The sequence below is a fragment of the Schistocerca americana genome, chromosome 4 (genome assembly GCF_021461395.2).
Source record: "Schistocerca americana isolate TAMUIC-IGC-003095 chromosome 4, iqSchAmer2.1, whole genome shotgun sequence".
Taxonomy (NCBI): domain Eukaryota; kingdom Metazoa; phylum Arthropoda; class Insecta; order Orthoptera; family Acrididae; genus Schistocerca; species Schistocerca americana.
Genome location: NC_060122.1, coordinates 647,343,161 through 647,370,337, shown reverse-complemented (window position 1 = coordinate 647,370,337; position 27,177 = coordinate 647,343,161). Strand labels below are relative to the sequence as shown.

The window sequence follows — 27,177 nt, the reverse complement described above, 5'->3', positions numbered from 1 at the left end:
CCTGGGTACGCCTTACAAAGCAGTATGTGATTTCGGAATCTCTGTCTGACCATGATGTAATATAATTGAAATCTTCCCGTAACTCCCGGCCTTTTCCAAGTATACCTCCTCCTCTTCCATTCTCTTAATTCCCGGTTTTCCCCTCAGTCCACGATTCATCTGTATACGGTACCGTGCTGCACAAGTATATTCTCTGATTTTTTCCTCGAATGAACGATTGTGGTATTAGTAGACTTATTTTAGGAAGAATAGTCTCATTGTGCGCCGTAGTGTATTTTCTGTGTCCTCCTTGTTTCACTGTCAAGCGTTGTTTTCGTAGCAACGACACAGAATTCCTTCACGTCGTTTGCTACGAACTTCCCAATTTAGATAAGTTTGTCGCTAACCTTGAATCTGCTTCTCGACAACACCTTTTACTTTCTTTGGTTATTTTTTGTCCGTATTGTGTCCTCAGTAGACTGTTCTTGAACGGGTCATGCAATTTTTCCTCCCTTTTTGTGAGGATAACAATGTTAAGGATGATATAAGATAAACATCAACAAAAGCAGAACGAGAATAATGGAATGTAGTCGAATTAAATCTGGTGATGCTGAGGGAATTAGACTAGGAAACGACACACTCAAAGCAGAATATGAGTTTGTCTATTTGGGCAGCAAAATAACTGACGATGGTCAAAGTGAAGAGGATATAAAATGTAGACTGGCTATGGCAAACAAAGCGTTTTTGAAGAAGAAAAATTTTTTAACATCGAGTATAGATTGAAGTGGGGGGATCTCTCTTCTGAAAGTATTTCTATGAAGTGCAGCTATGAAACATAGACGATAAATAGTTTAGACAAGAAGAGAATAGAAGCTTTCGAAATGTGGTGCTAGACAATAATGCCGAAGAATAGATGAGTAGTTCACGTAACTAATGAGGCGCTACTGAATATAATTGAGGACAAGAGGAATTTGTGGCACAACCTTACTAAAAGAAGGGATCGATTGGTAGGACACGTTCTGAGGCACCAAGGGATCACGAATTTAATATTGGAGGGAAGCATGGAGGGTAAAAATCGTAGAGGAAGACCAAGAGGTGAATACAATAAGCAGATTCAGAAGGATGTAAGTTGCTGTAGTTAATCGGAGATGAAGCAGCTTTCACACTATAAAGTAGCGTGGAGAGCTGCATCACACCAGTCTCTGGACTGCAGACAACAACAACAGCAACAACAACAACAACGTCATCGGCGAATTTATCATTGATATCCTGTCACCATCAATTTTAATGCCACGTGAGAAATTTTGCGCTTTAAGTATAAATGTCGGACAATAGAGAATAAAAATTGCATCCATCGTTCTTGCTGTGTCAGCGAGCATTAACGTTTATTAAGAAAATCTTGGACAAGTCACAACCCTGAAATACGTACCCAAAAAACTTTACAGTCTGGACAAGTAGACAACGTAGCTAGCTTAATAATAGAGACTGGTCAATTAACTACATAACTGATGAGATAAAACAGCAACCATTAAAAGCAGCTATAAGATTTAACAAAATTTCTTTTTACATTATGGATTCACACAGAATTTCTCAACATGGAAAGTAAGTGTAGGTATTAATTAAATCGTATGTTTTTAAAGGGCATCAGTGCGTAATTTTGTGATTCTGAGTTTGATGTTGCTTGGGGTACTACATATGTAACTGCACAAACTGACATTACACGGGTGTCAATCCATCAGTTAGTGTACAGTCTGTGAGATCGTAGAAACAGTGTTATTTTTATAGCGGCATCAGTCAATGACTGATGTTCTTTTAAAAGTAAAGAGCCATCACTCTTGACTGGTGCTCCTTCGAAAATGAAGCTTAGATGGAAGCAGTGACGACGCCCTACATCATTTAATATTTTGTACACGCACTCCACTGTCAGTGTATTTTGCACACACAGTATAAAGACTGACACAGGCACCATATATTCCTACCATGAGGGTGAAGGCAAGAAGAGTCTAAATGAAATGCCCTCATATATAAATTACTTTATAAACGTGTAACCAAAGAATATACCAAAGTTCGTCTATTCTCAGATGACTGCTCAGTTCATAATAACGACACTCCCAGCAGATTTGTATTGTACCTAATAGATTGCGTGAGATTCAATAAAATTCAACTTTACATTCCAGTGGGAAGACACAGTTTTTTGTCCAGCGATAGGGATTTCAGCATTACGAAAAAGAAACTAAGTAAACGGGACAGATGTTATTTTTTTTACTATGCGTGACGTCATAGTGGTTACTCATAATGTAAAACTTATGTACGGCGTATAATGTACAACACAATTACCATATACGCTGTTGAAAGTGGATTTTCGCTGTTGAGAGTATGTCCAGCTTACGTAAACAAAGGTGCTACTGTGTACCGTGGTTTTGTGATGGTACAAGAATCTGTGAGCGATGTAGGCCTATATATGGATATGGCCTTTTGCGCAAGGTGCTTTATGTTTTTCAATGTTTTATTTATGACAAACCTTTCATAATATGCTGATTTTTATCCATTTGACAACTTGGCGTGAGGTTCAGTATAAATAGCCGGCCGAAGTGGCCGTGCGGTTAAAGGCGCTGCAGTCTGGAACCGCAAGACCGCTACGGTCGCAGGTTCGAATCCTGCCTCGGGCATGGATGTTTGTGCTGTCCTTAGGTTAGTTAGGTTTAACTAGTTCTAAGTTCTAGGGGACTAATTACCTCAGTAGTTGAGTCCCATAGTGCTCAGAGCCATTTGAACCATTTCAGCATAAATAAACACGTTTCATAACAATGGTTTTTAAGACCTGAAGATGACAGCAAAGTCTGTCGAAACCGCTTGTCTTAAATAAAGAAATATTTTATGCGATCTAGGCTGTTGAATAATTTTTAGTAAGTAAAACAAATCGTACCTATAGTACTCTCAAAACGAGAAAATTCGACCATCTGTAAAGGTTCCAGCTAAGTCCAGTACAATCAAGGAATTTGCAAAATGTCCAACGTTATCTGATGGACGAACACCTACCTTCCATGAAGAAACTTTGAAGTGGGCTTGCAAAGAACGACGGCCAAGACGACGAGTGACTGGACTGTCAGACACTGATTCTTGTTGTGGAATGAAGGACAAGTACCATGAAATGTAGAATACGTGATACGTTGTACGCAATCAAGATAACGTTAATGTGAATGAAAAGGTGTGCGTTATCAATAACTTTTACACGTTTATTTTCAAAAGGCGTCAATTCCACCTTGTAATGATTAATTATGTTACTAAAATATAACATTAGACATTCAGTCTCTCGTCTGATAATCATATTTGCATCCTATAACATAAAAATGCCTATAAAGATGCCTACATAAAGTTACTATGCAATTTCAACCATTTCTCAGTTTCCCACTAATGTGTGTCGGTTACCGTAAGCCTCTTTAAAAATACACGGAAAGATTATCGCAACCGGCAATCCTTGTTTTGTTGTTTTTTTTTATTTGTACTCCTCCTTTAGTTTCGTGTGGGTGACCACCCATCTTCAGATGTTGGACACAAAGGTATACTCTTTCATTTTTATTATATACAGGGGTTTCACAATTCCTGTTACGGACTTCCGGGGGTTGTAGAGGAAGCCATGGCAGGAAATGTACACATTGGACGTTACATAAGCGTGAAGATAGAATGACTTTCAAATCTCCCGCTTCGCGGCAGAGTACGAAATGGAAGTTGCGCAACGCATGTACCAAGAACGCTCGCCGGATCGCCTCAGTCCATCACGTAACATCTCTGTCTGAATACAACAACGGCTGCGAGGAACTGGTGCGTTCGCAGTTCGAAGGGTTGACTGCGATGGTCCGCGGACGCGCACCAGGATTTACGGACCGTGTGTCTGAAAGCATGTGTCACACGTACACTTTGTACAACGAACAGCAGGGTCGCCACTGTAAAGCACACAGACCAGAACTTATTGTCACCGCTGTGTGCTTAACGGGAAGCGAGAGAGATTTGAAAGTGATGCAGTGTTCAAACTTACTTTGCATGAACGATACATTTGCGGGACGCGGGTCTCTTAGAAAAGCTTCATCTACGAAATCACCTCCACAACCCTTAGAATCCTGTAATGGGAATTTTGAACCGTCTTGCGTATCTGTTGAAGATCTGCTGCTAGTAGTAATCTCACTGCGTGAAAATAGTAAGCAGTAACCGGGGTGAATTTAGACGGAGAAACCGCTATGAACGACATTTACCTTACGAGCGCGTACATATCATTGGTTGGTGACACTGTGTAAGTACAAGACAGCAAATTAGGGACGCTCTACAGTTTACAGTATACATGACTCTCTAGATATTTTGGGCAAACGTGAGCGCGAGTTGCACTATATGGCCTGCACCGACCGTTTCATGCGATAAGAGTCCAGAGAACGTACCTGGAAAACTAATATGCGTTTGTGACGACATCTTTGAAGAGTAACGTAATAAACAGATACAGATGAAGAAAGGGCATTCTTGCACGTAAAAACGCGTCGTATATAACTCTTCCTGTAAGGAAAAATTATAAAGTAAGAAAGTAATTTTGTTTCTTGCTTTCAGTTACTGTCTACGCAGTTATTCCAGCTGATGATACAGTAAAAGCAATATTATTAACGGAACATAGGTTGAATTTTGCGTGGGTAAAGGGAAAGATTAGTAAAATTATGAGGGGCGAGGACTGGAGGAATAGGAGAGAGCAAAATGATAGATAATATGTTGTCGAAGAAACGGTGCCTTATATCTGGATTTTCAGACTCAATGGATATCGATAAGCTGGCATTACTGCACGTGTTGTTACCGCGGGAATGACGAATTTGCCATTATTTACGATAAAAGTGAAAATAAAACAACGCTGTGTAAATCAAACCAGATAAAAAAGGTTTAGCGTAATTGCGGAAGAATGAAGTACCGCGTAACTGGAGCATAGCAAAACACTGTTGCCGGCCGCGGAGGTCTAGCGGTTCTAGGCGCGCAGTCCGGAACCGCGCGACTCCTACGGTCGCAGGTTCGAATCCTGCCTCGGGCATGGATGTGTGTGATGTCCTTAGGTTAGTTAGGTTTAAGTAGTTCTAAGTTCTAGGGGACTGATGACCACAGATGTTAAGTCCCATAGTGCTCAGAGCCATTTGAACCATTTGAACCAAAACACTGTTCGCTGGCGATGCAGTTCCTGTAGGGAGTTTCGAAAGCCAGGAGACGAGCGACATGTAGGATCGACGCTTGGTACATTGGCTGGCGGCTGTCACTCACTATCAAAAGCAAAGCTCCACTTTTATACACTACTTTCAGCGAGCGACGATTTCTTTCTCGATGAAAAGATAGCCCTGTAAACTGCTGTCCGTGTCCATTTACTGAAGCCTCTATACGAGAACTAATTCGCCTTCCAACACGGAGAGACAATTGAATGTAGATTACGTTATGAAAGCGTTGACCTTCCATGTGAATTTCTGCACTCGGTCGTTTTGTGGTAGGTTCGTATTGATAAAAACAAGTGTCGTCATCCGTGATGACTCTCTCCAGAAAAAAATTATCTGCACATTTTACTTCAAAAAAGGCGCGATGCGTACCGCTGTTTTTGTTCGGAAGTCAAGGTGTGCACGACAAATTTTGCACACAGTTTTCTCGTCTTGATAACGGTCTGGAGAATGTCTTGAAGGCTTGATTTAGTAACTGCGATTTGTGTCTCAACGACGTTAACATACTGCGGCCGCACGTCCACTATTTAACAGTGCCTGCTCACAATAACTTATCGAAATCCGTTGCCTACAATTTTTAGTTGATGCTGCCGTCGTGGTTACTGCGCTGATGTCATTTACACGCCAAGAATGAAATCAGTCTACGAACTTTTCGCACTGACGGTGTATTTTGTGTAGGCGGTGTTGAACAGTTTTAAGAAGGGTTAGAAACTGCATCATGCAATCCACAGCTTATTTGTTTCTACATTGATAATCGCTTTCGGTCGCAATCTGGCCATCTTCGGGTAATCTGCATCAAAGAAGAAAAACTGCAGTAACTGTACATAATTAACTCCGTCCGAACTGGCCTTGAAGGTCTAATGGTACCGACCGACCGCCTTGTCATCCTCTGCCATAGGTGTCACTGGAGGCGGATATGGCGCAGCATGTGATCAGCACACATCGTTAGCAGCTTTCGTGACCGGAGCCGGTACTTCTTAGTCACGCACCTGCTCAGTTGCCATCACAAGGGCTCAGGTACACACCGCTTGCCAACAGCGCTCGTCAGCCCCTGATGGTCACCCATTCAAGTGCTAGCTAAGCCTGACAGCGATTAACTTCGTCGATATGACGGGAACCGGTGTTACTGCTGCGGCAAGGCCGTTGGGAAAGTAAGTGTACATAGCCTATCGTACATCATTTGTCTTTTAATGTACGTGCATTAAATACAGAGTGTCACGTAATGAAACACAGAATATGTTTTCAAAACACGTATTTCATTGTGCATGCCACAACAGCAATAATTAATTAAAATCTTGAAATGCTGTATTTTGGCATAACATGTGATATAACAAAGCGCGTACTTCTTTCTACCAGTGTAATATCATTAATACACTTAGTACTTCCTTCCTACTACACTGCCTGCTCACATCTGACTAGTCGTAAGCGCATCTATCGTTTATATTTGTTGCTTCAAGCTGGCATAGTAGTCACTGTGTACTTTCAAACTCTAGGTATCCCGGACTTGTTGACTGTCGATATATTCTAACACAGGGCTTAACAACTGGCCGGTTTTGAGCGCGAGTACTCGCGTCTGCTCAGGCACGTGCTTGCGAGCAGGTGCAAGGTCGCGGAGTAGGGAGGGAGGGAAGGGAGGGGAAATGCTTGCGCACGTTTGAATGTGATCTCGCGTTCTTAGCAAATTTAACTAGCCATCTGAATGCTTCGAACATTTTACTACAAGGTAAAGATCTGCTAATTACTCATTTCATAAATCGAATACGAGCTTTTAAAATGAAATTGACACTTTGGGTGAGTCAGCTGGAAACAGGAAACCTAGCTCATTTTCCTAAATTATAATCCATGCAAGATGTTCACAAAGACTGTGAACGTTATTCACACAGTTTAGTTGATCAGCGCTTTCAAGATCTGGCAGCACTAGACAGTGATTTTGATCTGTTCTCTCCATAGTCAGCGAATATTTAAGAGATTCGTCCTGAGCTGCAGCAAGAAATTATTGACCTGCAGTGTGACAGAGAATACAGAGACAAATTTCAGAACAACATTTTGGAATTCTACAGACACTTCCCTCAGGATAGATTTCCTCGTTTGCACAAACTGGCGGGTACAATAATATCAATGTTCGGTTCCACGTAGGTTTGTGAACAACTGTTCTCTGCAATGAAATGTAACAAGACGCGCCTGAGAAACGCATTGTCTGATCGAAATTTAAACTGCACGCTGCGCCTAAAATGCACAAGAAAAATTACTCCGAACATAGACGCAATTGTAAAGGGCAAAAAGTACAAGATAACCGAGAATCCCACACTTCAGTGACACCTTTTATTGTGTAACAGTTCACAAATTAATACGAATGTAGAGGCATACACTAAGCTAATAAAATTGTGTGGCATGTGTACATTCTCCTTTATTTGTTTCATTTGTCGCAGTAATAATTCGTGAGTGATATCCCTGCAGGTAGCCGCGGATTTACATTGACTGACGGCAGCTGTTACGTGCCCCACGTGACTTTCTCCACTCTCCGCTCTGGTCTGGTAGTGGGGGTAGCGTGCTCGCACTGTTCCGGTAGTGGGGGTAACGTGCTCGCGCTGCTCCGTGCTCGAGCCTTGCTGCTCACAGCTTGCTCCGCGAGCACGTATGTTGTGAAGCCCTGTTCTAACACGTCGAAGACATCATATTGCTCTGACATTCGGTGAACCTTCGCTGAAACTAGACATAACGTTAAGTTCGAACGGTAGATAACGAAAATCACACAAACCAATGTGTATTTCTTAAATCTTTTATAAGATGATTTTATAACATGTGTTAGTGTATTTAAATAATTAAAGTAAGTGGTACAGATACAGACTGCAGACGATATATTCAAAAGAACATTGACAGCAGTATATAAGGTCATTTTGATTGTACTCATAGTTAAGTTGTGTATAATTATGTAATTTTGTTTTTTAATATTTGCTCTATATTTGTACAAGTAACTTTTATTATTTGAATGCATTAACACTTGTGTATTTAAAACGTTTTATGGATGACCCTATAGCAATTTTATTTGGATAATTACTACTATCAAAGGGAGAAATAATCAATCTGAAGTCTAATTCCTGCAATGTTTAATAGAATTTCCTGTACATATTGGTCACAATATATCGACAGTTAGCATCTTTAGCAGCAGACATGACATGACATTCGTTCGGAATTTGTTCCAAGCGTGTTGATTAGTTTACACTAGAAGACAGAAGTACGTCGTAAGATACGTCACAAGTTATACCAAAATGCAGTATGTAAAGATTTTAATTTGTAGCGGGAAAGGTGGAATGCACAGTTAAATAAGTAATTTGTTAGTATATTCTTTGTGTAATTACGTGACAAACTATACTTAATACGTATATATTCAATACGAAATATATGAGGCACCATGAACACTTACATAATGGATTTCATATGTAGCTGCTCTCCTTTGGTGCAGATGACCAAGGATGATAAGATTGTGAACGAAAAAAAAAAAGAAAAAAAACTGTGTATTGCGTGACGCAGTTCCTATCGTACACACATTAAAAAAAGTTCTGCATCACCCAGGTTCCCAGAACTCCTGAAGATAGACATTGACTGTGGATATTGTATCACAGACAAAGTCCCTTTGACTGTTCAGAGATGTCGCTAAACCCACCCAAAGATGTAAAAAACCACGCATGAGCAGCGCCTATTACACGGAGGGGGTCCAACACCCGATCAGTTTCAGTCATTCCACCAGAAAGGAGATACACGGCTCGTGCTGTCTGTAGTTCAACATTGGCTCGACTGTCCATACCGCGGTTCGATTGCGTCCGCATTGTTACTTTGTGCCAGGAAGGGCTCTCAACAAGAGAAGTGTCCAGGCGTCTCGGAGTGAACTAAAGCGATGTCATTCGGACATGGAGCGAATAGAGAGAGACAGGAACTGTCGATGACATGTCTCGCTCAGGCCGCCCAAGGGCTACTACTGCAGTGGATGACCGCTACCTACAGATTATGGCTCGGAGGAACTCAGACAGCAGCGCCACCGTGTTGAATAATGCTTTTCGTGCAGCCACAGGACGTCGTGTTACGACTCAAATTGTGCGCAATAGGCTGGATGATGCGCAACTTCACTTCCGACGTCTGTGGCGAGGTCCATCTTCACAACCACGTAGCACGGTGCAGATGGGCCCAACAACATGCAGAATGGACCGCTCAGGATTGGCATTCCGTTCTCTTCACCGATGAGTGTCGCATATGCCTTCAACCAGACTGTCGTCGGAGACGTGTTTGGAGGTAACCCGGTCAGGCTGAACGCCTTAGACACACTGTCCAGCGAGTGCAGCAAGGTGGAGGTTCCCTGCTGCTTTGGGGTGGCATTATGTAGGGCCGACGTACGCCGCTGGTGGTCATGGAAGGAGCCGTAACGGCTGTACGATACTTGAATGCCATCCCCATACCGGTAATGCAACCATATTGGCGAGGCATTCGTCTTCATGGACGACAATTCGCGCCCTCCATCGTGCACATCTTGTGAATGACTTCCTTCAGGATAACAACATCGCTCGATTAGAGTGGCCATCATGTTCTCTAGACATGAACCCTATGGAACATGCCTTGGATGGATTAAAAAGGGCTTTTTATGGACGACGTGATTCACTAACCACTTTGAGCGATCTAAGCCGAATCGCCATATATTAAAGAAATATGTCGCCTATGTGCACTGGGAAGTACATTAGAGTATCATGTAAAAATCTGAACTATATAGGTCAAGAACTTGTCGAGATTTTTGCTAATAATGTTTCCTCCTTAGTTTTATAGAGGAATATCTATACTGCTGTATAAAAATCCCGAATAGTTCAAATTTTTACACGATGCGTATATACTTTCGGATAGATATGGACTACGTATTTCTTAAATATATGTGACACTTACATGGAAAACGGAAGAATATGTAGCCTATGTCTTCAGAGCATTTAGTAGATTGTTATGCAAAAATTTGAAGTAAATCGGTCGAGATTTTTGCCAAAAACATTTCCCTATTATATGTTAGATACATATTTCTATACCAGGTATATAAAAAAAGAAATTGTGTCTCTTGTCCGTCTGAATATTTATTAGAGGACCGGGTAAAATTTGAAGTAAATCGACCGAGCATTTTTCGAGATTTTTGGTAACAACAGTGTTTTGAACAGGAGCCCATGTCCACAAGCGTACCGTTTCCCATCTACGACAGAGTCTGTTGAAGGAAAGAAGAAAATCTCAAAGTTATTTGAGCTGGTATGCAATAGAGCAGACGACTTATACTTCGTCAGACGGTCACTTGATGTCACTTAACGTCAGTCTTGAGTCACTACCGTTCTATACATATAGTGTGTTGGGTTGTTGGGTTCTTTTTTGCTTTGGAATAGTGTGGATGCGTAATGTTTAATTGTTTATACAAAAAATGTGCTGAAGTGAAAAGGGATATCTCAGTATGTTTTCTTTTGAGTTGCTACCTGATAACTGTTCTGGGTCACTCGTAATTGAGATTCCTCTGGCAGAAGTGGTTAGGTTGAAGATCTGAAATGAAAGCGTCGTAAAACGAAAACGGTACGTTTCAGGACATGGCTTCCTGTTCTGAACGTCCTAGAAGTGTGTAACGGCAATTTCCGAACACTCTGTGTAGCCTATGTCGGTCCCGATGCTCATTACGAGGGGCATTTGAAAAGTCCGTGCAAAAATAAAAACTGCTTACGTGTTTGGGGTAAATCTTTTTTATTTCTCGACATAGTCTCCTTTTAGATTTATACGCTTCGTGCAACGTCGTTCTAATTTGTCGATCCCTTTCGAATAATAGGAATTGTCCAAGTCTTCAAAATAACTATTAGTTGCTGCAATCACCTCGTTTGAATAAAAACTTTGCCCCGCCAGCCATTTCTTCAAATTGGGGAACAAATAGTAGTCCAAGGGAGCCAAGTCTGGAGAATAGGGGGGATGTGAAACGAGTTGGAATCCTGATTACAATAATTTTGCGACCAGAACTGCTGAGATGTGTGCTGGTGCATTGTCGTGATGGAAAAGGACATTATGCGGTCCAATTGCCGACTTTTTCTTGCAGCTCGGTTTTCAAACGGTCCAATAACGATGAATAATATGCGTCTGCAATAGTTTTACCCTTTTCCTCATAGTCTATTAGGATTATCCCTTGCGAATCCCGAAAGACAGTCGCCATAACCTTTCCGGCCGAAGGAATGGTCTTCGCCTTTTTTTGTGCAGATTCTCCCTTGGTAACCCATTGTTTAGATTGTTGTTTGGTCTCAGGAGTATAGTTATGTATCCATGTTTCATCCACAATGACGAAACGACGCTTAAAGTCCTGCGTATTCTTCTTGAACAGCTGCAAACCATTCTTGCAACACTTCACACGATTCCGTTTTTGGGCAAGCGTGAGCAATCGCGGAACCCATCTTGCGGATAGCTTTCTCGTGTCCAAATGTTTATGCAAATAATTATGTACCCATTCATTCGAGATGCCCACAGCACTAACAATATCACGCACCTCAACTCGTCTGTCATCCGTCACCATATCATCGAATTTATCAATGATTTCTGGAGTCGTTACGTCCACGGGGCGTCCAGAACATTCAGCATCACTTGTGCCCATATGGCCGCTCGAAAAATTTTGAAATCACTTATAAACTGTTCTAATCGAAGGTGCAGAGTGGCCGTAATGTTTATCAAGCTTCTCTTTAGTCTCCTGAGGCATTTTGCCTTTCATAAAATGTTTAATCACCACACGAAATTCTTTTTCGCCCATTTTGCGAGAATCACTCGACTTCCTTGATTGACACGAATGCCAAACACAAAGAAATAGACCAATATAGCTGAAAGCTGGTGTGCGTTCTTTCCAAAGATGCTACTAACTAAATACGACCTCGATACCTGCCGGTGGTGCCATCTCTCGGACTGTGCATGGACTTTTCAAACGCCCCTCGTACATCATCGTGTGAAAATTTGAGGTAAATCGGTCAAGAAGTTTCCGAGAGTTTTGCTTAAAATCTTTCCCCTTTATACAGTGTGTATACATATTAAAAAAGGGTGTAGCCTATGTCCGCCCAAACGGTTATTAGAGTATCACGTAAAAACAGAAGTGAATCGGTGAAGCACTTATCGAGATTTTGGTAACAATTCCATACAATTAAGATGATTAGTACAATATAAAGTTCATTGTATGTATTTGCAAAATATAATTCTGTACGCCATAGGCTTAATTATTACATTAATACTCTTTGCTCTATTTATTCTCCTTTTTAAACTGAAATGGAAGTATCAAATACTTTATTCGCTGCTGAGTTAGGTTACTATTTGGTTCAAGTTATATTTGCCACTGTTCCGTAGCACAGCCTGCTGTGCCCGCACCATATTCGCCCTAGGTCCCCGCTTCACCGTTGCTGGACGTCCGCACCGCTCCATTTCCGTGTACACGGCGCCTGAGATAGATAGCTGAGTGTTGTACCGCCGAGTATGACCGCTGGCGAGCTGTGCCCGTGTTAAGTATGGAGGAGTCGAGGCGCCCGGCGTAGGTGTGTGGGCCGCTGGGGCGAGCAGCTTCTCGGCTTTCGCCCCCGCGCGCCGTCAGCCGACATGCGGCGTCCTGGGCTGTGCCGGGACACAGTGCGCTGCATGCAGCGGGGTGCGGTGCGGTTGGCTGCGGCACCGTCGACGTGCATCGCACGTGGGGCCCGGCGCGCCACTGCATTATACACACACGTGTGCCTAATTAATGCCCAGGCTCTGACACGCACACCGCCGCGCTGCCAGTTCGCAGCAGACCACCTAAAATGTCACCACCCGCGCGTCAGACACTGCATATTCCAACCCGACGGCCGGAGTGGCCGAGCGGTTCTAGGCGCTTCAGTCTGGAACCGGCGACCGCTACGGTCACAGGTTCGAATCCTGCCTCGGGCGTAGATGTGTGTGATGTCCTTAGGTTAGTTAGATTCAAGTAGTTCTAAGTGACTGATAACCTCAGAAGTTGAGTTCCATAGTGCTCAGAGCCATTCCAACCCGGATGGTGCAGGTGCTCACACCCAAACCTCCAGAAGTCAGACACTCCGATCTGTACTAAACGTTCTATGTCGGTGGAGTATCAACGAAACCACCGATTTAGTTCGTGCTGTCGTTCAGTAGAAGATACGTAAAGGCTAATTGAAAGTAACGCCAGAACTACGGAGTACAGGGAAAGCGTATCTGCTAGCAACAGATGCGAAGAACTGTCATAGGTGAATTGGTGGGTCGTCGTAGTGAAGGACCCGAGTATGAAACCCACTCATAGCGACTTTTTTTTTGACAGTTTAACCGTGAAATTGTTATGTTGGATAACACTTTTCTGACATGTAAAATGACGATTCGGAGTTTGTAGCAATGTTCTTTTGGTAGTTGACTTTCGCTTCGTTAGCTGAACGTAGCAAACCTACGGCGTACATTTATAGAGATAGACGTTATATTATGAAACGTCCCCTTAGAAAAATTAATGAATTACTGTGCTGATAAACCTCTAACATTATTTGATTTTCAAACAGCTGAGCAGAACAAACTTACTCAGACATTTCTCTCTTTACTTACTCTGATCGACACTAAACTGACGCACAATATTTTTAGCGCAACGCAATCTGACTTTCAATAATCCCTACAAAAGAATGGCCCTGACCAACAATAACCTATACCTTTCATGAATCACTTACCTCACAAAAATCTTCGTTACTCTACTACAATACAGTGAGCGCCACTACTGCCAGCTAAATAAAAGGCACTAACTACTGAAGGCACTAACTACTGAAGGCACTAACTACTGAAGGCACTAACTACTGAAGGCACTAACTACTGATAGGCATAGTTAGCAAATGAAAGATTTTGATAGAGAACAAACAATGTATTTATCTTAATAGTGTTCAAAAGTCATAATATATGTATCAGTCCATGACATCCAGTCTTACAAATTTACACTCTCTGATGCACACACGTCCAGATCCTCCGCTCTCAAAACTCCGCCATCTCACTCCCCACATCAACCACTGCTAGCGGCTCACCTCCAACTGCGCAGCGCTACGCGCTGTTAACATCCAACGTCCCAACACTACAATGGCGAATAATCCAACAATGCCCACCAGCCACAGACTGCACACAGCACAGCCACTGATTTTCATACAGAGCGCTAGTGGACGTTACCAACGTAAAAACCTAAACACCTAAACAGCCTACTTACAATTATCTATAGAAATTTACTCTATAGGTTTTCTACTTTCAGCTAACGAAGCGAAAGCGGATTTCCAAAAGAACATTGCTACAAACTCCGAAACGTACTTTTTCATGTCAGTAAAATGTTCTCCCATTCAACTACTTATTGCGTAAATTGTTAAAAGAAATCGCCGTCAGTGGGTTTCGAGCTCGGGTCTCTCAGTACGGCGATCCGACGTTCTGCCAACTCACCACAGTTCCTCGCATTTGTTACTAACAGATGGGGTTTCCCTGTACTCCTTAGTTCTGATGCTACTTTTAGCTAGCGTATACGCATCTTCTACTGGACGACAGCACGCAGAATGAACTGAACCGGTGTTACGGTTGATACGCTGCCGACACCGTTGGTACCGATTTGAGTGTCTGACATCTGGAGGTGTGCGTGTCAGTGAATAGAGTGGACTCAAACTTGCGCCCACGCCTGTTTCCACTTGCAGCGAGTTGCGACTTGCTACGGAGTTCGCCCTCTGGGTTGGGTTGGGTTGTTTGGGGAAGGAGAACAGACAGCGAGGTCATCGATCTCATTGGATTAGGCAAAGAAGGGGAAGGAAGTCGGCCGTGCCCTTTCAAAGGAACCATCCCGGCATTTGCCTGGAGTGATTTAGGGAAATCACGGAAAACCTAAATCAGGATGGCCGGACGCGGGATTGAACCGTCGTCCTCCCGAATGCGAGTACAGTGTCTAACCACTGCGCCACCTCGTTCGGTTCGCCCTCTGGCACAACGGAACTACAACACGACCGCAACGCGACTTTTTGCTTACAGTTGGAGGCGGGTCGCGTTGCGCGTTCTTCGTACACCGATGCAACACTTCTGCCATTGATGATCGACCTAAAGGTATTGGTTTTTGTCAGTGTGCGCCACATCGGCAAACTACACAGTTTGTAATGTTTCCATTGCTAAAATTCAAAGAAAGCAGAAATTTGTATTCATCCGATCATTCGTGATCAGCTTTCGTATTAGCGCAAGAAATTAGAGACACGGCAAAGTTCAGACGAAAACAAAGCATTTCGAAGACACTGTTCGGGGTCGTTGCTAAAAATCTTGGCCTAATCATTATACAGGCGGACACAAACTAGAGGGAAAGTATCTCAGTTCAAGGAAGACTGCTGTTCGGTTTGAAGTAAGATGTGTTTTGTTAATCATTTTAATGTGTGAAAGAAGTGGTGGAGGGAACATCAAGAGTAGCAATTTATTCACATACTTACAAATTTAAAGAATGTGAATCTCAGAACTAAAATTTTAGGTTGCCAGCGTCACAACACAATTACATATAACACTGAAAAAGTGGTACATGAGATATCACCTGTGCGCACAGTGGTGACGTCTGCAATGACATTGAGAGGGGATCGATATTACACCAATCGAACGGGGGAATATACAACGACGCAGGCATTAAGTAAAGGCACCATGGATAATGGAATACTTGGCACTCTTGTCCAGAATTGTGAATAACTATTGACCTTCAAACACGATGAATACTGCAGTCATCACCGAAGAGACAATATTTAGGGAGACTTAGAAACAATAATGAAACAACCACGCAAGGTTTAAACATTTTCAGCGTGAAATTAATACTCTTTTTAAAAAACGATGAATGTGATATTTCCACTCCTTCAAGTAAGAGTACTACAGAAAATGGAAACGCTCACACCATGAAATAAAGTGATCAAGAACAGTCCGCAGCTGCTATTCTTCGAAAATATTTGCAAAGTAAGAGTAATTGGAGGGATAAAATGTTAAAGCGGAGCCAAGGTAGCCCCTGAGGGCCGGCAACCCATATTACACCACAGAGGACAAGGCTGTCTGTGCCCAAGGCGTACCAAAAGCACCATGGTAAACACCGGCTATTTACATACAAGATAATGGAAACAGACATTCCGAGCACTGCTTGCTGGAGGGAGGGCTCAAGGCACGGCCTACAGGAAGTCTCACTACGCCAAAACCTGATTGGCTGGAGACTGCTATTTAAGGGCTAGAACCAGCCCCGATGTTCAGTTCACGCTGGATGCCGACCTCGTGTACTGCGATCGTTGAAGATTACGCCTTCGTCGCTGAATTGGACTGTTACTAGCGTGTGTGTCTGTTACCACGAACCTTTTCGGAAAATTAGAAGTGAACTTTTGTTTGCAAATCGAAATTGTTACCTTTCGTTTGCTGATCAGTCATCAACGTTGTGAGCTTACATCAATAGAAGTTGTGTTTGTAAAAAGTTGCGAATGGTCAGTCACAACATAAAACACTGACGATGACCTAACAAATTTATTCGTCGCATAAACGATCATAACTTTCCCATTTCGAGACCAAACTGAAATTAAATTAAGGTACTTGAAATAGTACCTGCAACATAATTGGGGAATGATAAGCGAACATAATAATGCGTTTCTGTGGAAGTGGCAACTAGAAAAAACAGCTATAAGCCAAAGGAGAGAAAGTAGTTTACAACACTTTTAAGAAGGTGACAACAATGACGGATTGTGAATTTGATATTTTCTGACACCTTTGATTTTATATCGCCTTATAAGCTGTTGCATATATTTTGTGATATTCGATGATGATCTGTGGACAGAAGCTGGGTGTATAATAGAGAAATTTTTATCAGCAGCTGTTGGTGGTGAATTACGACTTGTTCTGATGTAGTTTCTTTGTAGAACACGTATTCAAAGTTGCCCCTTACCTACTGAAATTAAAAATAATTGCAGTGAATGATTTTTATTTGAATTGAGTTCTACTAAATTTGTGATATGCCGTTCTAATTTTAAGTAAAATTTAGTTGTGAAGTTAATACAAGTTCGTAGTTAAAATGAAAGTTTTCGTCATTGTCATACAGTTGGACAATTCGGTAGCGAATAGATGTACAGTAATGTCAAAATAAAAACCCCGACTTGTTAAACATAAGCCTGCGTGAGGTTTTGGAATTAACGGTACGTGACATCCTGAAGAGTTCTGGTAGGCTCTCAGACAGCTGGTATTCTCACGTGCTATTCGCAAGTGTAACAGATAATGACACCTTCCGTGTGCGACAGCAATGGAAATACTATCGATGACAGTGCTGCTAAAGCAGAGTTACTGAAGACAGCCTTCCGAAACCCCTTCACCAAGAAGACGAAGTAAATATTCCGGAATTCGAAACAACAATGTGCCAATCTGAGCAACTTAGAAGCAGAGTAGTGAAGCAACTTAAATCACTGAATAAAAGCAAGTCTTCCGGTCCAGACTGTATACCAGTTAGGTTCCTTTCAGAATATGCTGATGTTATAGTTCCATACTTAACAATCATATACAACCGCTCGCTCGACGGAAGAACCGTATTCAAAGACTGGAAAGTTGCACAGGTCACACTAATATTCAAGGAAGACCATATTAGTTATCCTCTAAATTACAGGCCCGTATAATTAACTTTGATATGCAGCAGGATTTTGAATATTATGAATTACCTCGAAGAGAACGGTCTATTGACACACAGTCAACACGGGTTTAGAAAACACAGTTCTTTTAAAACAGAACTAGATCTTTGCTCAGACGAAATGTTGAGTGCTATCGACAAAGGATTTATAACTGATTCCGTATTTCTAGAGTCCCGGAAAGTTTTTGACACCGTACCTAACAAGCGCCTCTGAGTCAAATTGCGTGCTTGTGGAATATCGTGTCCGTTATGCAACTGGATTGGTGATTTCCTTCTGCAGGAGGGAGCACAGTTCGTAGTAATCGACGGAAAGTCATCGAGTAAACCAGAAGTGATCTCTGGCGTTCCCCAAGGTATTGTTATAGGCTCTGTGCTGTTTCTCATCTATATAAACGATTTCGTGCTTCGAACGATTCTCAAATGGTATCCGTACAAGATAAAGTTTGTACAGCAGCATGCACCACAGGACGCGCAACGACCTGTTGACTACGCTCTCCATTTCCTCTCAAGGATTGAAGTTGACGAGGACTGGCCCTGAACCATCCTATAGACAGACGGAGCTCATTTTTCTGTGACGTTTGAGGTGAACGCACAGAATTGTCGAGTGTGTTCACAGCTACGTTTAACATTGGCCCCTTTTTTTAACCTGTTGACGCTTAAGGACCAAAGATGTGCGGTATGACTGGCAGCGTTACTGCTATATGCTTCGCCTGCACGTCACTCCAACCCTACTGTAAAGAGACGCATTAAACTCAGTAGTTTTGATGCAAGATGCGGCCTCACCGCACATAGCTCGTGAGGTACACCTGCGTCTCCGAAAAGCATTTGGCACCGATCGAATTGCCAGCCAATCGTTTGCAAATGCTTGGCCGGCACGATCACCTGAACTCACTCCCTGTCATTTATGGTTGTGGGGCTATATGAATGACAGATATACGAGAGGAACATTCGCACATTTGCTAATCTGAAGCGCAGCATATCAAGAGAGGTAGCCACTATACTCCGTTCTGCTGTGCAGTATGCACTCCTGCGCTTTCAGACTCTTCTGGACACTGATGGGCGCCATATTGAGCCATTTTGTAGCAAGAATGGACCGGTATGTAATGGTATGATGTACCGTAGCAACACGTTAAAAGTGTTTCAGTTGAATTGATTCTACCGTTTTTCTCTTTCCCATGTCCTTGACATTAATGCTACCAAGTTTGGTACTCGTACGGCAATTGGTTTCCGTGTTGTAACCTATTAAATAGGGAAAATTTAATTATAACTTCCCGGTACTTGCGGATGTATTTTATTTCAGTATTTGTGCTTAAATGCATGAAGTTGAAGCCACCTAAATTTTCCAAATCGGGTTCCCATTAAACAAAGAATATATCCGAGTGGAATATTAGAATAAAATAGCATTTGTGCTCCAGAACACAATAATTTGCAGCTGTTGCCCATTCCAGTGCAGTGGAAGCAATGAGATTTTTCTTACCAGCGTTTTGTTTGGATACAGCAATTTAGCCTAATAAATTGCAAGCCTAAGATTGGTTTAAAGATGCTCTCTACGTTTCTCACTTCACAACTGTCCTAATTTCGGGATATTTGATGCATTCCGTATCATGAGTATGGCTGCCTGCCCCCTTGCACCGAAGTCTCCTCACAACTTGCCAAACTGGTGACTAATGCTAATGTGATTCCTAGAGACGGTATCATAGGATGCTACAATTGCATGGCAGGTTCAACCATCTCAAGGAAGTTCAGGTATGCTGATGATATGGCCCTAGCTATCCAAAGCAAGCAGTTTGAAGACACTGACCTAAACAAAATGCGTGAGTATTTCACCAAATGGAGGCTAATACCAAATCCCACCAAGACTGAAGTCAGCTGTTTTCATTTGAACAACAGAATGGCGGGATATGAGCTGAAGGTACATTGAATAGCAGTCAACTGCGATATCAGCCACATACAAAGTACCTGGGGCTCACTCTAGATAGGACATTATCCTTCAAAAGACACCTGGAAAATGTATCCAATAAAAAAAGCTCCGGAACAGCCTCATTCAGAGGCTCTGCAGCAGTAACTGGAGAGCAGCAGCAGACACACTACGAACCTCTGCAGCCGAGTACTGTGCACCAGCGTGGTTAACCAGCGAGCATGTAAACAAGGTGGACACCCACGCTGCTATGAGAACCATAACTGGATGCATAAAAACTACCCCACTATACTGGCTTCCTACACTTAGTCATATAGCTCCACCCTCCCTGCGAAGACAGGAAGCCCTGACGAAGGAATACACAAAAATAATGAATAACCCCCTACTTCCTAACCATGAAGATGTCCCAACTTTCGAAAGAATACGACTCCGCTCCAGAAATCCCCCTTTAAGACTGGCCAAACAACTGTCAGCTGCCAACTTCAGCATGGATACTAAGTGGCGCGAGAGCTGGAGTGATAGTGCCTCCCCTGACAACCGTGAACTTATCTGTCCAGCAGAGAAACCTAAGGGCTTTGAACTTCCACGACAGCTATGGAAAAGCCAAAATAGAATTCTAACAGGACATGGACTATGTGCGCACAATCTACACAAGTGGGGAAAGCTTCCCAGTTCTAGCTGTGACTGTGGGTCAACTAATCAAACAATACAGCACACCGCCCAGGACTGTGAATTAAGAGCCTACCAGGGTAGTCGGGCTGACTTCTTCAACGCCACACCGCCCTGTCTCGAATGGATCGCCAATTTGGACGTCAGACTCTGAAGACTTGTGTAACGCAAAATATCTGCTGTGATGTTACTTTTTATTGTGTTTGTGTATTATATTTTATCTGAATCTGTATCCTTCACTTACGTATTTCGTAGTGTATTTTATCAAATAATTTCATAATGTCATAAGTGTCCATGTGTGTAGCGCCATATGCTAAATAAATAAGGTCCATCTATTGCCGTCTTTGCCCTTCCAGATCAGCTTGTCTTTTTAAATTGCTGATAATTTTTGTCACGCTGTCGTGGATTATCTGCATTCTGTGCGTTGCGCTGTACGCTGCATGACGGACAGTACCACTCGTAACAGATAAGAAGGTCCAGAATGAGTTTTTCACTCTGCAGCGGAGTGTGCGCTGATATGAAACTTCCTGGCAGATTAAAACTGTGTGCCCGACCGAGACTCGAACTCGGGACCTTTGCCTTTCGCGGGCAAGTGCTCTACCATCTGAGCTACCGAAGCACGACTCACGTCCGGTCCTCACAGCTTTACTTCTGCCAGTATCTCGTCTCCTACCTTCCAAACTTTACAGAAGCTCTCCTGCGAAGGTAGGAGACGAGATACTGGATGAAGTAAAGCTGTGAGGACCGGGCGTGAGTAGTGCTTCGGTAGCTCAGATGGTAGATAACTTGCCGGCGAAAGGCAAATGTCCCGAGTTCGAGTCTCGGTCGGGCACACAGTTTTAATCTGCCAGGAAGTTTCAGGTAGGGGGTCATTCGATTCATCCCTCGTTAGTCACCACTGTCACCATTTGTACGGAGACTTACGACTCACCTTTCCCTCGACTCGCCGCTAGGAGTGTCGCGGTGTATAGTGTTCGTGTTCGCGGTGTTTCAGCGGCCCGTCGATGGGCGTGGCGGCGACGTACGCGGGCCGCGTGTTCCGCGGGGTGGCGTCGTGGCGCCGCAAGCCGACGCTGGTGGGCGCTCTGGCGCTGGTGGCGCTCGGCCTGCTGGGGCTGCACTACGGCGCCGGCGCCGGCTCGGGCCCGCCCCCGCAGCAGCAGCAGCAGCAGCAGCCGCCCCCGGCGCAGGCCGCCGCCGCGCCGCCCCCACAGCACACGCAGCCGCCGCCCCCGGCGCCGCGGCCGCGCTCGCTGGCGCAGGTGGCGCCGCCGGCCGACGTCGGCGCGGGCAGCGTGCGCTTCGTGCAGGGCTCCAGGGCCGCCGCCGCCTCCGTCTCCGAGCCACCTCCGCCGCCGCCCCCGCAGCTGCTGCAGCGACTGCGCGACGTCGAGATCATCACCAGGTGCGTCCCACAGGCTGTTACCGTCTCCTTTGCTACCACTAGGGGCACAGGATCGTAGAAAAAAAGAAAATAAAGAGACGTTCGATACGTGGTTCATTAGTAAAGAAAGAAAACTATCGATACCTCAGGTATTGGCAAAACTATTTGGTTCTGTCAGCTCCAATACTCGTATCCTTGTTCTTAAAATCTACCTTCAATTGAGAGATATGACAACATCGAACACACAAACGCAGCTCTGAACACTCTGCAGCCCAAAATGAACTTGATTATGGAACTACAAACAAAAATCAACTTCCTCGACTTCACCATAAGTAAGAGTAACAGAACTCATGAACTGATTCGAATTATACCGAAAGCCAACAACAACTGATAATTTCTTAAAAGACATCATAGTTACCGTTGACTTTATAAAATATTTATTGTTACTATTGCAATTTCGGCCTTACGGCGATTTTCAAGTAACACTGCAAAAGTTACATTTTGTCAGAATATAAAACTATCTGACATGAGTACATGTCGTCATCAAAATGCAGCCTTTTGACTGTGAGACTCCCACAAGATCCGATGAGTACGACACGTATTACATCGTAATATGTTGTTAAATATGTATTGAACTGTCGATGTTACCATCGTTCTAATAATCTATCACACATTTAAGTCCATGTGCACTCTATGACTGTGAATCCCAATCATTAGAAGTTAATCAAACAACTGATAAGATTATCAGTGCAAATTCCTGGCACCCGAAACCACACAAATACTCTTACGCATACTTTCACACCGTGATCGATAGAATTATTAACCGGCCTCTAGAACAGAACAATTTACAAAAATAAATTGGAATCCTGCAATACGTGGCACAACAGATTGAATACAGTTCACAAGTAATCACGAAGTTACATAACAAATATACGAAACCGGCGCGACGTAAAACTATAACACTCATCACAGAAAAACCAATAAAACAGAAAATTTCGTATGTATCTACCACATACCTGGGAAGTATATCGAACAAAATTAGTGCACTACTAAGAAACAACAATTTACGTTTTCCTTACCAAACTCAACATAATATCAAAACAAAAATACAGTCATACAACAGGAAACCACCAATACACTCAAACCCAGGTATATACAAAATTCACTGCGAACACTGTTAAAATTCTACATAAGACAAACAGGTAAAAACTTCGCCACTAAATGTAAAGAACATGTTAGACTACATGGAAAAATATGAACGACACACAACAGACCCTTTGGAAAATGGTGTTGATATTTTGTACCTGACACCAAAAGGACCGACGATGAATTTGTTGGAGGCATTTGAGTTATATTTATACACAAAAAACTATCCACGTTTAAACCTCAACGAACAAATTGGCCTAAAATATAAACACTTACTACAAATCTTTATTGGCATTATCCACCAAGCTCCTGGATAAACCGCAATACAACCAGAGACAAAACTTAACTTACGTAGGCAATTCCACAGATAGACATTCAATATAATCCAATAACATCACTGATAGAATTGTTAACAAGCAGACGTAACCATATGATATCCCTGGTCATCTGACATAATTTGCTACGACGAAATTTCAAATGTATTATTTCTGACCATTATTGATGAAACTTCAGAACATAACACAATCTGATTACTACTCGAATAACAATGGAAGAATATGATCAGTAAACAAATAACAACAGAAGTATTAATATCGGAGAACAACTATAGTCTGAGATTTGTTGCTGCCCACTACTAAACGAGAAGTCAGAATATACTACAAAACTGATTATTATTGCTACATTAACTTAAAAATACTATCAGTAACAAATAGACGACAGCAGAAACAACGATGAAAGTCAGGACTTGAAAACGTATGTAAAATAATGTTATTCACAAGTAACTCACATGTAATCCAACAAATGTACCGAAGTTTATAAGATGGTCTATGACAGATAACATGATGATGCCTATAGTTAAAATAAGAACAATACTCAAACCAGCGTAAGTGGACATACAAATTTACTCCGTCATTGAAAGACATTTATTACACAGCAAGCCCAGACGATTACAAATTATTTCTTAACAGTTGGTACGATTTTCCAACATACTCATTAATATAATTTCTACATAAAATTAAATCTGTAGCTGAAAATTAGAAGTACGTACTATCGTATTATCTATCTGTTTATCTGATGGATTTCTCTCCCAAAAAAATATTAAATAATTCACTAAATAATTACATTACCCCCCATGAACCATGGACCTTGCCGTTGGTGGGGAAGCTTGCGTGCCTCAGCGATACAGATGGCCGTACCGTAGGTGCAACCACAACGGAGGGGTATCTGTTGAGACGCCAGACAAACATGTGGTTCCTGAAGAGGAGCAGCAGCCTTTTCAGTAGTTGCAGGGGCAACCGTCTGGATGATTGACTGATCTGGCCTTGTAACATTAACCAAAACGGCCTTGCTGTGCTGGTACTGCGAACGGCTGAAAGCAAGGGGAAACTACAGATGTAATTTTTCCCGAGGACATGCAGCTTTACTGTATGATTAAATGATGATGGCGTCCTCTTGGGTAAAATATTCCGGAGGTAAAATAGTCTCCCATTCGGATCTCCGGGCGGGGACTACTCAAGAGGACGTCGTTATCAGTAGAAAGAAAACTGGCGCTCTACGGATCGGAGCGTGGAATGTTAGATCCCTTAATCCGGCAGGTAGGTTACAAAATTAAAAAGGGAAATGGATAGGTTAGATATTGTGGGAATTAGTGAAGTTCGGTGGCAGGAGGAACAAGACTTTTTGTCAGGTGAATACAAGGTTACAAATACAAAATCAAATAGGGGTAATGCAGGAGTAGGTTTAATAATGAATAAAACAAACTGGAGTGCGGGTAAGCTACTATAAACAGCATAGTGAACCCATTGTTGTGGCCAAGATAGTCGCGAAGCCCACGTCTACCACAGTAGTACAAGTTTATATGCCAAATAGCTTTGCACGTGACGAAGAAATTGATGAAACGTATGATATAAAAGAAATTATCAGAGAACGGAGACGGAAATTTAATAGTCATGGGTGACTGGAATTCGATAGTAAGAAAAGGAAGAGAAGGAAAAGTAGTAGGTGAATATGGAATGGGAGAAAGGAACGAAAGAGGAAGCCGCCTGGTAGAATTTTGCACAGATCGTAACTAAATCATAGCTAACACTTGGTTCAAGAGTCATCAAAGAAGGTTGTATACATGGAAGAGGCCAGGAGACACTAGAAGCTTTCAGATAGATTATGTAATGTAAGACAGAGATTTTGGAACCAGTTTTTAAATTGTAACATATTTCCAGGGGCAGATGTGGACTCTGAAGACAAGTTATTGGTTGTGAACTGTAGAATAGTTCAAAATGGCTCTGAGCACTATGGGACTTAACTGCTGTGGTCATCAGTCCCCAAGAAACTTAGAACTACTTAAACCTAACTAACCTAAGGACATCACACTCATCCATGCCCGAGGTGTAGATTAGTACTGAAGAAACTGCAAAAAGGTGGGAATTTACGGAGATGGGACCTGGATAAACTGACTAAACCAGAGATTGTACAGAGTTTCAGGGAGAGCGTAAGGGAACAATTGATAAGAATGGGGGAAAGAAATACAGTAGAAGAAGAATCGGTGGCTTTGGGGGATGAAGTAGTGAAGGCAGCAGAGGATCAAGTAGGTAAAAAGACGAGGGCCAATAGAAATCGTTGGGTGACAGAAGAAATATTGAATTTTATTGACGAAAGGAGAAAATATAAAAATGCAGTAAATGAAGCGGGCAAAAAGGAATACAAACGTCTCAAGAATGAGATCGACAGGAAGTGGAAAATGGCTAAGCAGGCATGGCTAGAGGACAAATGTAAGGATATAGAGGCTTATCTCACGAGGGGTAAGATAGATACGGCCTACAGGGAAATTAGAGAGACCTTTGGAGAAAAGAGAACTACTTGTATGAATGTCAAGAGTTCAGATGGAAACCCAGTTCTAAGCATAGAAGGGAAAACAGAAAGGTGGAAGGAGTATATAGAGGGTCTATACAAGAGCGATGTACTTGAGAACAATAGTATGGAAATGGAAGAGAACGTAGGTGAAGATGAAATGGGAGATATGATACTGCGTGAAGGATTTGAGCGAGCACTGAAAGACCTAAGTCGAAACAAGGCCCCGGGAATAGACAACATTCCATTAGAACTACTGATAGTGTTGGGATTGTCAGTCCTGACAAAACTCTACCATCTGGTGAGCAAGATGTATGAGACAGGCGAAATACCCTCAGACTTCAACAAGAATATAATAATTCCAATGCCAAAGGAAGCAGGTGTCGACATGTGAAAATTACCGAACTATCAGTTTAATAAGTCACAGCTGCAAAATACTAACACGAATTCTTTACAGACGAATGGAAGAACTGGTAGAAGCCACCCTCGGGGAAGTTTAGTTTAGATGCCATAGAAATGTTATAACAGGCGAGGCAATACTGACATTACGACTTATCTTAGAAGATAAATTAAGTAAAGGCAAACATACGTTTCTAGCAGTTGTAGACTTAGAGAAAGCTTTTGCAATGTTGACTGGAATACTCTCTTTCAAATTCTGAAGGTGAGAGGGGTAAAATACAGGGAGCAAAAGGCTATTTAAGTTTGTACAGAAACCAGATGGCAGGCATAAGAGTGGAGCGGCATGAAAGGGAAGCAGTGGTTGGGAAGGGAGTGGATAGAGTTGTCGCCTATCCCCGATGTTATTCAGTGTGCATATTGAGTAAGCAGTTAAGGAAACAAAAAAAAAATTTGAAGTAGTAATTAAAATATATGGAGAAGAAATAAGAAATTGGAGGTTTGCTGACGACATTGTAATTCTGTCAGAGACACCAAAGGACCAGGAAGAGCATTTGATCGGCATGGACAGTGTCTTGAAAGGAGGATGTAAGATGAACATCAACAAAAGCAAAACGATGATAATGGAATGTAATCGGATTGAGTCGGGTGATGCTGAGGGAATTAGATTAGGAAATGAGACACTTAAAGTAGTAGATGAGTTTTGCTATTTGGGGAGCAAAGTAACTGATGATGGTCGATGTAGAGAGGATATAAAACGTAAGTTGGCAATGGCAAGGAAAGCGTTGCTGAAGAAGAGGAATTTGTTAACATCGGGTATAGATTTAAGTGTCAGGAAGTCGTTTCTGAAAGTATTTGTGTGCAGTGTTGCCGTGTATGGAAGTGAAACATGGACGATAAACAGCTTGGACAAGAAGAGAATAGAAGCTATCGAAAT

General features: G+C 42.5%; 1 protein-coding gene across 1 annotated transcript in view; it reads left to right on the top strand.

Moving 5' to 3' along the window:
- Nucleotides 1-27,177, top strand: part of LOC124613672 (hexosaminidase D-like) — a 322,676-nt gene that overhangs the window by 119,266 nt on the left and 176,233 nt on the right. Inside the window, exons 2-3 of the mRNA XM_047142389.1 lie at nucleotides 21,465-21,603; nucleotides 21,802-21,875. Coding sequence (XP_046998345.1) covers nucleotides 21,475-21,603; nucleotides 21,802-21,875 — 203 coding nt within the window. The 5' untranslated portion in view covers nucleotides 21,465-21,474. The remainder of the gene's footprint in view (nucleotides 1-21,464; nucleotides 21,604-21,801; nucleotides 21,876-27,177) is intronic.